Source organism: Arvicola amphibius, chromosome 5, assembly GCF_903992535.2.
Source record: "Arvicola amphibius chromosome 5, mArvAmp1.2, whole genome shotgun sequence".
Lineage (NCBI taxonomy): Eukaryota > Metazoa > Chordata > Mammalia > Rodentia > Cricetidae > Arvicola > Arvicola amphibius.
The window spans coordinates 133965658-133980381 of NC_052051.1; the positions used below are offsets into that span (position 1 = coordinate 133965658).

A 14724-nucleotide genomic window follows, 5' to 3' on the forward strand; every position below is an offset into this window, starting at 1 on the left:
TTTCTATCTCATTTCTTTCTGATACTCGCCGAAGTCTGGGTGTATGGTCCTGTATCCTGGGCTTTCTTAGTCTTTGTCTCTAAAGCTTCTCCCTCCTTCTGAGACAGAAATGCATCTCCACAGTGTGGCTTCTGACACATGAAATCCTGCTTTTTCTCCTTCTCCTCCTCTCCACTGTTCTTTTCCCAGAAGTCATTGAGAGCTACAGCTTTTCTTGCTCTGTTTTTTTTAAACTCCCAAACTCTAATGAAATTGTCCTTGAGTTTCTCCCAGGACTGTTTCTAAATTCTTATATTAATGAGTCTATGAGTCAATCGAAGAGAAGGAACCCCAGTTCCTCAGTGACTCTGAGGGTCTCACACTGTAGCCCAGGCTGCCCTCCCTCTTCTGACTTCACATCTGGAGTGTTGAGATTGCAGGCTTGAGCTACCAAGCCAAGTCTGATTAGCTCTGAACTCTTCTTCGTAGGGAACATTTCTGTGGTGCTTCTAGGAGAAGAAAAAGATATAAGGAACTTCTTCAGGCTAGCGTTCTCAAGCACGTGTAGAGATACGTTTTACATCTGCAAAACTTGATGAGGGAGCCACATAGACAGCTCAGCAGTGAAGAGTGTGGACTCCCTTTACACATGAAAAACTTGATTCCCAGCACCCATGTTTAGCAGCGCACAACTAACTCCAGTTTCACGGGAAGCCAATGTCTCTGGCCTCCTTGGTTACAAGGATGCAGTTGTGCACACACACACACACACACACACACACACACACACACACACACACACACTTAAAAATGAATGTTTAAAATTGGATTTCAATAATATTTGAGAAATTATAAATTAAAAAACCCAGGTATCCCAGCACTCGGGAGGCAGAGGCAGGCGGATCTCTGTGAGTTCGAGGCCAGCCTGGTCTACAAGAGCTAGTTCCAGGACAGGCTCTAAAAAAAAGGTGCAGAGAAACCCTGTCTCGAAAAACCAAAAAAAGAAAAAAGAAAAAAAAAATAAAAAACCCAGGTATTAACCTATTAATATAAAACAACAGTCATGCCACATTAATGTTAATAAATGAAATATTTGATGAAATTAATATGTTTCTAAAACCAACAAAAATGAGGATTGTCAGAAAAATAGTTGACATCCTAGTGCTAACATAGCCAAATACTTAACTTTCAAGAGTAGGAGACTTTCGGGGGCATTATTAGTTTGCTATGAAGTTAAATAAGAATCATTCTGTCTGCAGCCACCATAAAATTAATTATAAGCCATGCCTGCCTCACTTGAGATGTGGAATCTTGGGTAGGATATTCTATCTGTAAGCCTAAGGCATGACTCTATGACAATCTATTCAAAGATGTGATACCTAAGCTTGTCTGAGCCCTAGTAAAACATCCTGAAATTTAATAAGAATTGCAATCAACAAAAAAGACTATTTCTAAACTCCCTCTTACACTTTTTAAAACAATAATGTGACAGTGAATACATATAATATTCATACAGTCAATACATATGTGTGCGCGCATGCACACACACAGGCATTGTTATGTGTTCTTATGAAATATACTCATCTGTAAATATTTTAAAAAGCAGCACAATAAATTTTATAAACATTCTGAAATTAAATTTTTATTGTTTAAAAACTGCACCTTATGGCTTACTGCCTAGAGACAGAATTATTGAGCAGACAAAAATGCAATATTAAGATTGATTTTACTTTTGAAAACATGGCCATAAGAAAATTTTAGATGGCATCTCTAAATTGTGTGTTTCTGCTGCATAGCTTTGTCTCACAAACAGAAAGACAGAAGCAGCCAGCAGGGATTGCACACTGAACAGAAAAAGGTGGTATGTGCAATTTAAAAATACCAAGGCTAAGATATGAATTGTAGCTTATTAATATCTTAGGAGAGTAGTGAAGAGAGAAGATTAAAAGCAGTAATATTTTTATGAATAAGTTCAGGTTTCTGATTAGGCCCTCTCTAAAAATTTTGCAGCTCACTGTATAAATAAAAGTTCATTCTATTGAGAAAAAAACAATTCTTGCATCAGAAACAGTTCTTCTTTCTTTGTGAGAATTCAATCAGGCATTTTTCTTACAGCTCAGACTATCATTGAGACGGAGAGGACACTGAAGACGGGATTTTTCTTTCATTTGGGATGTTTATTGACCCCTTCCAAAGGGCACTGTTACATTAGTTATCCTTCTGCTGCTGTGAAAAAAAGAAGTGCCATGATCAAAATAACTTTAGGAAGAGAGAGTTGATTTGAACTTAGGGCTCCAAAGGGATAGAGCCCGTCTCGGCAGGGGGTCATGGCAACAGGCAGAGAAAGCAGCGGTTGGCGGATCACATTTTCATCTCCAAACAGGAAGCGAAATCAGAAAACAGGCAGTAGGACAAGGCCATTGTTGGAGTCTGTTTTCTGCTGCTTTGATAAACACCCAGACCGAAAGCAACCTGGGGAGGAATTGTTTGTTAGGCCTGCATGTCCAAATCACAGTTCCTCCTTCAGAGAAGCCATGGCAGAAACTCAAGCAAGGCAGGAACTGAGACCACAGAGGACTGCTGTGTGCTGGATTGCTCTCCATGGCTCCCTAGGCTTGCTTTTTCATACATGCTAGTTTCGTGTGCCTAGAGGTGGCACTGCCCACATGGGCTGTGCTCTCTACGGTAATCATTAATCAAGAAAATGTTCCCCAGATATGCCCACAGATCAATCTGTTGGAATCATTTTCACAATTGAGGTAACTTTACCCAGGTGTCCTCTGTTAAACAGACAGGAAACCTAACCAGCAAAACCACAAGCTCTCAAAGTCCTCTCCCAGGATGGAATGCATGGAAGGCTGTCCCCACTTAAGGGTCTGAAACCTGGTAAGGGTCACCAACTGGGACCAAGTTTTAAATACACGAGCTTTTGGGAGACATTTATCATTCAAACCAAGACAAATGGCATTCTCTTGTCTTACCAAGAGGCCTTTCCAGCAATCCTTTGTGTAGGTTATATTATCTCAGTCAGCGAAATCTATTGAAAAAAAAATGTTAAATTTAAGCACTAATTGTAAACAAATGAAGTATTTTATTTAAGCACTTATAATGGATAATTCCAAAAATCTCCAAAGGTACTCCCAATACTAAGGCCCACCCCTAAAAACACCAAGCTTCACACATGTCCGGATTTGGCTAGTATGACCTCCGTCAATATTACTTGAAGTCATAATACCAGCTCATCTGTTAACATGTGAGTATACACTTCTGAAAATAAAGATTCTTTAGAGAAAAAAATCATCCACTAATAGCATTATCATATGTAAAGGTAGAATTAACAATTAATAATATCTTTCTAAAACTCAAAGGACAGTCACTGTAAAAAATTAACCACCACTGGGCCTGGCGGTGGTGGCACACACCTTTAATCTCCCTACTCGGGAGGCAGAGGCAGGCGGATTTCAGTGAGTCAGAGGACAGCCTGGTCTACAAAGCAAGTTCCAGGACAGCTAGAGCTGTTACACAGAGAAACTCTGTCCTAAACACAAAGGGCAGAAAATAAAAAAAAAGAAAAAAAAAAAAAAAAGAATGAACCACCATATTCTCATTTTGTTATCTAAATAGATTAACCTGTATAGTATAGATTAACATTAGGTCATGACCTACACAATTTGTAATCTGCTCTAACTAGTTGCTTTTTCATATTTCACTATGTAAACTTTGAACATTCCCAGATGCACTGATTTCTGAGGGATTAAAATTATAACAAAAAAGCTATTTTATTATCAGTGGTTATAATAACCCTCAATACCCAAAGTACTTATGACATAATTTATCTTAGAAGCAAACTGTGTTACCATTATGATTACTAACCACTAGATGCCACAGTTGCTTCACATAAATGAAATCAATTCAGTCGATCTGTTAAGGAAAAATACCCTAACATCAGAAATGGCTCAATAGAAACCCAAATCAAAGTGCCAGTACCATCCTCTGTGGGTTAGAGCCTCAGAAGTATGTGCTGGACTGTTTGTTTAAGTATTTACCTTTAGCATAGTGATCAGAACTAGGGACTCTCCCCCAAACTCATTTCTACTAGCTAGTGCTAACTCTTTAGGCATACTCATATACTCAAAGGAGTGCCTTCGGAGCAAGCACACCTTTGCATACACCCGGTCTCCAGTGGTTGATGATGCTGTCAAACAACCCTATGCTTCCATCATGAATGAAACCTACACCCTGAATCCAGGTGATAATATATCTCAATAACTTTATCTCCGAGGAGTTGTACGAGAACTAATCCGCATGGTACCACAGTTACATATGGTCACCTCTGAAATCCTGAAAAGATTTAGGGATGTCAGAGAATCAATTTTGTGATTTCTTTTGTAGAATAATATGGTTTTAGGACATTTCTGGTTTTACTGTCTTTCTCGAAATTGGCCACCATGCTGCTCCGTGGAGAGTTTTACCTGGTGGTTTGCTAGTTTACATACTGAGACGTTCTTTTCAGGTAAGACTAGCAAATGTGCTGGGGATCTTCAGTCCAAGATGCCGCTCCTCCCTGCCACATTCCAGTATTTTTTCATTTAGTGCAGGAAACATGCTGTTCTCCTTTCTATGCCTTTATGTTTTGTTCCCTACACATAACCTACCTACCTCTTTTTTTTTTCCAGACTATGTTTCCCTGTGTAACAGTTCTAGCTGTCCTGGAACTCACTCTGGTAGACCAGCCTGACCTTTAACTCACAGGGATTCACCTGCCTCTGACTCCTGAGTGTTGGGATTAAAGGTGTATGCCACCACGGCCTGGCCATAACCTACCTCTTGATCTTGGGTGATAGTTTCCAGGTAAATATGCTCCTAATACCTCTTGACCAGGCAGCTTTTTGTTCTTAAATTTTTTTAAGATTATATATTGCTTGTTTTTAATTTTAAAATTCCCACAAGTTATTTATCCTAAAATGTATGTATTTGCAAGATTAAAATAAAGTATGAAAAAATGTTTCACTGGCTTTGGGCAATACACATAAGTAACTATAGCATTCTCAATAAGCATAACACTTAATTTAGATTAATAAAAATACTTTCAGGCTATTGCAATGACACAGTGGGAAAAGGTACCTGCAGTCAAATGGCTTGAATTCACTCCCCCAAACCTACTGTTTCGTGTCCTCCCATCCTACATATACACCATGGCACAAGATCCTCCCCATGAATAAATAAAACATAATTTAAAGTATTCAAGGCATATTTTTTCCCTCACATCTTCTCCTTCAAAATGAAAAAGAAATGCAGGTACTGGGGGTGAAGAAAACAAAGGCATTTTAATTTTCTAATTTGCTAAAAAGTATTTTTAATTTTTGTAGGGCTTGTAATTGATCTCATGGTCAATTACAAGCCATGAGGTTAGCCATGGTCTCGAGCACTGGGAGCTGCCAGGAGTAAAGCTTTAAATACCTTTACAATACATTTCCCTGTCTCTAGATTTTTCTCCCCATAGGCATTAGGGTGGTGAATATATATATATATATATATATATATATATATATATGTGTGTGTGTGTGTGTGTGTGTGTGTGTGTCTTCTTGTAAAATACAAGTAACAACCATAAGATTACTTTACATACCATATTTATTATCACCTAGAATACATTCAGAGATTTTAAAATATTTATTAGACACTAAATATAAACTGCCCACTGTTAGCCACTAGTTAAAAGTGTCTATTCAACACCAAAACAGTGACTAATATGAGTTTTTATATGCCATAATGGCCTTGAAAAAGCGGTGTCACTAAAAGAAATATAAAACATCTCACTAATAATTTTATACTGATAACATTGTATGTTGGGTATGTTCATTTGAAAGCATGGAAAATAATCATACCAGTTTATTTTTAAACGTAACTGTTAAACATTTTAATCACATATCTTACACTTGGAGTTCATACTAGTTTTTTTTTTTTTTTGTATCTTTCTGGATTTTTTTTTAAGTAGGTCAGCAGTGATCTTCCCATTTCCAAATTCCACCAGTTTTTGGTGATCCTCAGTAGGCAGTGCCTGTCCCAAAGGCTTGGTGGCGGCGGTGGTCTTTCTGCTCAGAAGTTCTTCCAAAGTTGTGAGAAAATGTTTTTAATGTTTTCTATATTTTAAGTTACATTTTATTTATTCACAAGGGTGGTGGTTCCTGGGTCATGGTGTATTTGGAGAAGTGGGAGGACATAAAGAAGCAGGCACTGAGCCGGACGGTGGTGGTGGCACGCCTTTAATCCCAGCACTCGGGAGGCAGAGGCAGGCGGATCTCTGTGAGTTCGAGGCCAGCCTGGTCTACTAGAGCTAGTTCCAGGACAGGCTCTAGAAACTACAGGGAAACCCTGTCTCGAAAAACCAAAAAAAGAAAAAGAAAAAACCTAAAAAAGAAGCAGGCACTGGGGAGTGAATGAAAGCCATTTGGCTGCAACCAACCCCATGGCTAGTTCCATTACTTTTGCCTATCTTTGATAGAATTAACAGAAAGACTCTGGCGCAACAATTTTAAATTGTCCCATTACCAAGCATATCACCACCATTGTTCTCTAATTTTGAAGATACAGGTAGATGAGTCAACATGTTTATTTATTTATGTATGCTCGTATGTAGCAATTTTGATCTTCCTTTGGAATATAAGTGTCACGAAGCAGGGGCCTTGTCTGCTTATTTCTGTTTCTTAATAACAGAATCAGGTTTAGAAGAGATACTAAGTACTTGTTAAATTAATGAGAAAATGATAAGGAGGTTCAGGGATGAAAGCTGCCAAACCTGATGACCTGAGATTATTCTCCTGAGACCCATATGTTTGAAGGAACACAAACACACACACACACACACACACACACACACACTACTTGAAAGTAAATATAAAAAGGAGTTGATAGCCGGGCGGTGGTGGCGCACGCCTTTAATCCCAGCACTCAGGAGGTAGAGGCAGGCGGATCTCTGAGTTCGAGGCCAGCCTGGTCTACAAGAGCTAGTTCCAGGACAGGCTCTAGAATCTACAGGGAAACCCTGTCTCGAAAAACAAAACAAAACAAAAAAAGGAGGTGATATTTAAAACTTTGAAGAGATCAGATGAAGGAAGCACTAACATGTCCTGGGTCTGCAGTGACCCACAGGCTGTACTAAACACATCCAGCGTGCTGAGAAATTCTCATGCAGATGTTATGTTCAAGTGAGAAATCTATAACTCATAGGATTTAAAGCAGGTTCCCCAAATCACTCAGACTACTGCTTCAAAACCTTCATTTTTATGACAAAAAAAAAGCTTCTGTGTCTTCCTGATTCCCAAACTGATGCACTAAAGTACTAGGATACTCTCTGAGGACTGCGCTTCTCCATCTTATGACTTACCAACACGCTGATGCTTTGCAGCGTGTGCTATGTTCAACACAGAGTCCACCCTGAGCACAGTGAACACTACCTCAGCAATTGTCTACCTGGAGTCTCCAAGCCCGAAGCTGTCCACTTTGAGTGGGATGTAGGGCCTCATACATGCTCGTTAAGCAAACTAATAAATGGAATTAACTTTCTTCTCAATCATTCTAAACAGGTCCTGAGTGGGTTATTTGTATCTAATGAGAATCAATGGCCTTGTAGGCCAACTCATGAACAGTACCCACTAGATTGAAGAGCCACTGAGAGCTCTAAGGGAGTGTTTGCTGACCCTCAACCATTTACCACCCATCCTTGGGAAACTCTTTGAAAATGTATTGCCCATCATGACCGCAGCTGACCACATGGAGATGTTTAAATCAGAATGAACATCAAGTTATATAAACTAGAAATACATTTCCTCCGTCACAGTAGCCGTATTCAAGTGCCCCCCAAATTTCATGTGGTCAGTGGCTACCATGAAAGAATGATAAAGAATATTCATCATGGCCAAAGTTCCATGAGATAACACTTGCATGAAAATGAAAAAGAAATGGTGAAGATATACTGTTAATCAGGATAGTCCTATTTGCTTGGCTGGGTTTGTTCCCTAGCTGAAATTCGACATTCATTCCCATGAGTCTCAGGGCAAGGCTCAGATGTGGAAAGGAGAGGCGACTCATTGTCAAACAGAAGCAACCTTTAGTCTGCCGGGCTCGTGGACAGCCAGTGACTGGCGTGGAAAGAACCCTCCTGCAATGATTCCAGGCAGGCTTACTGTTCCAGAGACGCTGCCAGCACAGTGCTCGACAGAGCCATTATGCCTAATGCCATTCAATACCATCCATCCCCTTTGAGGTTGATCTGGAAAGCAGAGCAGTGAAATGTGAAGAGATGCGAAAGGTTTGGGATGTCAAACACACCAGACTGTAAATGGTTAGACACATGTATGTGTTCAGAGAACAGTTTTGAAAAGTCTCCTTCAAAATATTATCTTCAGATAAATCCTTCTCAATATTAGAGTGATTTTCGCCGATGCTATTTAACCATTTTGAGATCCCTTGCAGAGAGATGAACTGTCTCTTGTCAGTGTCTCTGAATAGGCAAGAACAAATATTACACCTTTTATTTTATTTTGTGATTAAGTTTGACGGGATGATCTCCTTGGTTTGCGTCTTTGGGGCTTTCTAATGTGCTCACATTTTGTAATCATTTGCCGGTCCTATTTAGTCTTTCTTCCCAGACAGAAAATGATTCATGCTTATTTCCCCAAAAGAGACTACCAGGAGGAGGGGACAATTAGGCAGCCCCACATTTCCCAAGTCAACAGGTGGAGGACAGTCTTCACAAGTTCCTTGAGGATTGAATACTCTCCCCTCGTACCCCTCCATTCACCTTCATCTCTCCTGGCCTTCGGAGCGTTTATTTCCAATCTCAGATTTTGTTTCAGGAGACACCCAGTGCTGCTGATGCTCTGACGGGGGAGGGAGGGGGAAAAGACGCAGGTAGGGCGGCTGGGCTTGGGGCTGACCGTTGCTTTCCTGGCAGTGAGTGGAGAGAGAGGGCGCGGCACAGTGGCAACAGTAAGTGTAGCCACTCAAAACCCAAACCGCCAAAGTGGCTCCGAAGGACCCCGGGCGGGGCACAGTGGAAGAGTGTCACTCCAGGACGCCACGGGCCGTGGATTGTGAGAGGGGAGCCCACCCACGGCAGCGGGTTCTTCCTGGGGGCTCGGGAATTCTAGCTCCGAGTATAAACCCAGCCGGGCAGAGGCACCCGGAGGAGCACAACTGAGACCCGGGAAGACGGGTCAGGAGGGCGGGGCGGAGGCAGGGGCGGAACGGGACTCAGAGCTGGAGCAAAAGGAGGGGAGATCAGGGGACCGCCGCGCTGGAGGCCGGAGGTGGCCGTACAGGCGTCGTTTCCTTCCGGAGAGAAGGCTGGCCAGTCGAGCCAGGAGCTGGTTGGGGGGCGTCCAAGGGCGGGTGACGGGAAAATACCACGACCCGCGCTTCTCCACGCCTGGCAGCCACGGCGCGGGTGGCTCCTCCTTCGGGCCGGTCCCGAGCCGGGCGGCGGGTGGGAGGGAGGCGGGGAGCGAGGGCGGAGGCTGCGGGAGGAGGAGGGACCAGGCGCGCCTGTGACAGGGTGGCAGCCGAGAAGCGGACGCGTTGCCGCCGCCGCTCCTCCTCCTCCTGCAGCTCCTCTCGCGGCCGCCGCCGCCACCTCCGCCGCTGCCGAAGTTTCACTCCCGACCCTCGGCGGGAGCCCCGGCGCGGAGCAGAGCTGTCGCCTCGCCTGGAGCTGCAGCGCACGGCCGGCAGCTCGGCGTGGGGATAGCCAGCTCTCGTTGGCGCCCAGGCAGCGTGCCACAGTCCGGGCTGGGGTCTCTGAGACCCAGCTGGGGCGGCAGCCAGCCTAGGGGACCCGCGGCATCGCCTACACCTCCCAATTTGCTTCCGAGCCCCAGGTTGCCGCGATGGCGGTGCGCTCCCGCCGCCCGTGGGTGAGCGTGGCGCTGGGGCTGGTCCTGGGCTTCACTGCTGCGTCCTGGCTCATCGCCCCCCGGGTGGCCGAGCTGAGTGAGAAGAGGCGACGTGGTTCCAGCCTCTGCTCCTTCTACGGCCGCTTGGCCACCGGGCCCCGAACGGGCGCGCAGCAGCCGCTCTCCCAACCCCAGTCCCGGCCGCGGCTAGAGCAGTCGCCGCCCCCTGCCAGCCAGGAGCTCCCGGGGCCACAGCGGCCGGAGGCGGCGCCGGGAGGTCCCAGTTTTCGGAGCAGCCCCTGGCAGCAGCCAGATCCGCTGCCGCAGAGGAGGCGAGGACACAAGCCCGAAGGTGCGACGGCGCTTCCCGGCGCTCCAGCTGCCAAAGGGGAACCCGAGGAGGAGGACGGGGGCGCGGCTGGCCCTCGGAAGGGTGGCCGGCCCGGGAGCAGCCACAACGGCAGCGGGGACGGGGGCGCCGCTGCCCCGAGCTCCGGACCCGGAGACTTCCTCTACGTGGGTGTGATGACCGCGCAGAAGTACCTGGGCAGCCGCGCGCTGGCCGCGCAGAGGACCTGGGCGCGCTTCATCCCTGGCCGCGTGGAGTTCTTTTCCAGTCAGCAGTCTCCCAGTGCTGCGCTCGGCCAGCCCCCTCCACCTTTGCCTGTCATCGCTCTGCCGGGGGTCGACGATTCCTACCCTCCCCAGAAAAAGTCCTTCATGATGATCAAGTACATGCACGACCACTACCTGGACAAGTATGAGTGGTTCATGCGCGCCGACGACGATGTCTACATCAAAGGTGACCTCCCAGTGTTAGCTGTGCCCCCTGCTCACCTCCTGATTCCTTTCGTTGTTGCCATCCCCAGCCCCTCCACTGCCTCTCTGCCAGCACCTGCACTGGCTTTCTGCAGCCCCTGGCCCGCTATCCCCACCCCTCGCATCCACCCACCATTCTTAGCCTGCTCCTCCTCTTCTGCAGTCTGGACCCTCCTCATACCTGCTCAGCTTTATTCACTTTCCTCGCTCTTGTAGTTGTTCCTTCCACTCGGCACAGGTCCCTACTGAAAGGCCAAGAAAGGGACCTTAGAGCTAACCCAAAAGCCATTCCCACCCCTCCCCCAAGTAGGTGATAGTTTCCCAGATCTGTCAAGAGGGGCGTGTCCTGGCTAGAGGAAAGCAAGATGCAGGATGCTGGCTAGAGCAGGGCTGGGGATTGTACGTTGCTGCTTTACTGCCCTGCTCCTTTGTTTCAGCTTGGTCTAGAGCAGTTTGAGAACCCCTGGGGTTGAGGCTAGTCATCTTTTACTGTCCCAGAGCCCTGTTTGAACATTCTGTTGCCTTTAGAAACTTGCCCCACACTGAGACTGACGTTGGATACACCCACCAGCCCAGTGTGCTAGCTGTTCCCCATTCTTTGCCATACTTTAATAAAACCCAGAGACGATGGGTGGGGCTCCCCAAAGGTCAGGTGGAGAAGAGAGGTTGAAAGAGCTTTAGATTTACAGAGACCGCCGATAGCTGCACGCTGCATCAAGCACACTAACGGTAGATCCTTTGCAGTTCATCTTGGTGGTTACAGCATATGACAGAACCTAGAACTACCCAGAACAGCCCCACACAGCCACAGCATGAAGAAAGTTTGTCAGGGAAGGGGCCGTTTATTTACAGATTGTCAGTGGTTCTGGACAGAGAATTTCTAAACTCAATGGCTCAAACTTCCTTAGACCACAGGACTAAGTCTTTCTGGTTCAGACCGTGGAAGTGGTGGGGAAAGACTACAGAGAAAGAAATGTTCTTTCCGTGCTTTCTAACCTCTTGTTCTGTGGAGGGCAGCCCTTCCTCAGTATGTGCTGGCTTCCTGTAAGTCTATGACTGTCATGATCAAGGGTAATACCCTTCACCAAATGTTAGGACAAGCAGATCCAAAGGTCTTTGGGACAAGGAGTTGACCTTAACAGCTGGTGTTCTAAGTTTTGAATTGGAAGGAACAGAATCGCTGTGGTGACGCCGTTGGAAATGAGAGGTTTTGATAGTTAACTGCAAACAAACCTATTATGATTGTATTCCTGTGATGTGATATTTATGGTTGATTCAGAGAAAAATACCACTTTTGAAAGTATTGACACTTCAGCTAATTTTTCTTTCTGTTCCTTACCTTGTGGTACTTGGACTTTAGGATAATTATCTTTTGTCTCTCATCCAGAAATGACAGAAGGCATCCTGGCAAAGGGGTCGCACTTTACAGTGTACAACTAATAGCACCTACTTTTGTTATTTGTTTTAATCCTTTGAAGTACTGTCCCTCAAATCTTTGAAATATCATATTGTGTTTCCCTTAAAAATAAAAAGCATTTTGTATTAATAACTCAGTCATAGTTAAAAGAAATACTTTTGGGGGGCTAGAGGGTGTGACGTGGGATCAAGACAGTGGCCATCAAAAACGAGAGTACCAAGACTGATTATGAATGTGAAGAGGTTGACTATTTATTCTGATATATTGCTATATAGAACATCAAATGCTTTGACCTCTTAAAACTACAGAGTTTTATTTTTAAATCCTTTCTTTTGATCAACTTACCACCCACAAGTCAATTTATCACATTATTTTTATTGTAATGGTTAGGACCTTTTCTCTCTGAAGTAATAATGCCTTCCCAAGTTCAGTGTCAAGACGAAGTTTTATTTAAATGTCCCTTTAAAGAATGTAGGTTGCATGTGACTGAAGTTTAACTAATGAGAAACACCTAACCAAGTCAATTATCATAAAAGAATATAGTTGGATATTGGAGCTATGGAGATCACTTAGCTGGCAAAGAGCTTGCCTTGCCTGCTTCAGAACCAGAGTTGCAGCCCCCAAAACCAGGTAAAAAGAGAAAGCTCATAGAATACCCTTTGGGGCTCTCTGGCTTGCCAAGTTAGTCTACTCGGTGAACGCCATGCAAGTTCAAAAGACAGTCTCCAAAAAACCAGGTGCCTGGAACCAGAGGGAGAACACCTAAGGTTGAACTCTGGTCTCCACATGCAGACATGTGATGCTGTGTCCCTACCTATGAGGATATAGACACAAATATACATATAAAGAAGAATATTTACTAGATGTCAAAATACGTGCATTTGATATTGGGTTATATTTCTGGGAACTTCTGTCACTTCATATACAGTAACAGTCTTTCTTCCCTTATCTTTATCTCACTTCGGGTTCAAGTTTGACGATTGTTAGACTTGTTAAAATTGTATTTAGAGTTGAGAGATAATCATAAGCTTGTGTTTTGCAAATTAAAGGAGGGGGAACTGTTTCTTCTTCCTGGCGGCGAAAGGTGTACACGGAGGTTAAGGCGATGGTGGAAGTCCTCTCACTCCAATGAACACAGTAATTGCCTGTGAAATGAGGGAAGGAGGTGACTCTCTGTTTTCTCTTTGTAGGTGATAAATTAGAAGAATTCCTTAGGTCCCTAAATAGCAGCAAGCCTCTCTACCTGGGACAGACTGGCCTGGGGAATACGGAGGAACTTGGAAAGCTGGGGCTGGAACCCGGGGAGAACTTCTGCATGGGAGGACCGGGCATGATCTTCAGCCGCGAAGTCCTCAGGAGGATGGTTCCTCACATTGGCGAATGCCTCCGAGAAATGTACACCACTCACGAGGATGTGGAAGTGGGTCGCTGTGTTCGCCGCTTCGGTGGGACTCAGTGTGTCTGGTCTTATGAGGTAAGCCTTGAAGTGTGACAGATACTTGTGTATTACAGGTACATGCCACTTCACATCCTGGACTAGAGTCCTATCTCTTCTTTGCTTTTGTTTGCTTAAAATTCATGGTAGCTGCCTTTATGGATTTGAGAATGATTGTGGGACACATCTTTCTTATTGGACCCAGAGCCTCGCTGAGGTTTCATTGTTAGCATGAATCTTAACTTTGAGCAGAGTTTTGGTTACATCTCCGTCAGATACAATTCCCCTATGCCTCTGTATTTACTTTTTATGGTGTTTACTTGCAAGTGCATTCATTTGATGTCTCTAACAAGAAGACTAGTTTGAGTCTTGTCAACTATAATTTTTGTTTTTCTTCTTTATTTACACGATAACAGCCCTTTACTTTCACATGGCTAAAATCTAATTTCCTTGGGAATGCTCAAGTGGGGATTGAACTCTTAGTGGGAGGTCAGCAATATGTCATTGATGATAAGTTCATTTCCAGATCTTTAAGCCCTCTATTGTATAGTGTGTGAGCAATCTAGGAAAACAGCTGAGGGTATCCACTTGTTCTCTAGACTTTGTCTATTTCGGTGGCAATTTCTCAGTAGCCAGAATTATTTTTATAATCAGAGGTGTGGGCTCTGATGAAATAGTGGCCCTTAGTCTTGTGAACTTTTTCCCTTTAGAATTTGACTTTGAAATCAAATGAATTGTCCTTTAAAGTGGATTTCCTGAAAGATAATCTTAGTAACAATTGATTTGTTGTTTAAATAATACATTGCAATTTTAATGTAGTTTTGTTTTCAGATATTTGGAGTGTACTCTAATTTTACCTGCCCAGTGGACACTGTTTAAAACTGCATTTTAACTTCTTTATCTTCAAGAATTTTAGAAGTTTAGTGTGGAGGACATATTTTATGAAAACATGTGAAATGATTGTACATCAAAGTCCTATGGTTCCTTTCTTCTCTTCTTTCAGGAGTGTAATATCACTTTAGTATATTTAATCCTTTAAACAAAATGTGTTGTGATACACAATTCAATGAGGCATTTTGAATAATTATTATACAAAAGGAAACTTCCTGGTAATTATGCATTTGGAGCATGTATTAGGCAAATTTAGATAATGGTATAAGTAGTTCCTTTAACAATAAAAT

General features: G+C 44.0%; 1 protein-coding gene across 1 annotated transcript in view; it reads left to right on the forward strand.

Annotated features, from left to right (window-relative positions):
- Positions 1–9549: 9549 nt before the first annotated feature.
- Positions 9550–14724, forward strand: part of Chsy3 (chondroitin sulfate synthase 3) — a 220363-nt gene continuing 215188 nt past the window's right edge. Inside the window, exons 1-2 of the mRNA XM_038330970.1 lie at positions 9550–10674; positions 13299–13582. Coding sequence (XP_038186898.1) covers positions 9867–10674; positions 13299–13582 — 1092 coding nt within the window. The 5' untranslated portion in view covers positions 9550–9866. The remainder of the gene's footprint in view (positions 10675–13298; positions 13583–14724) is intronic.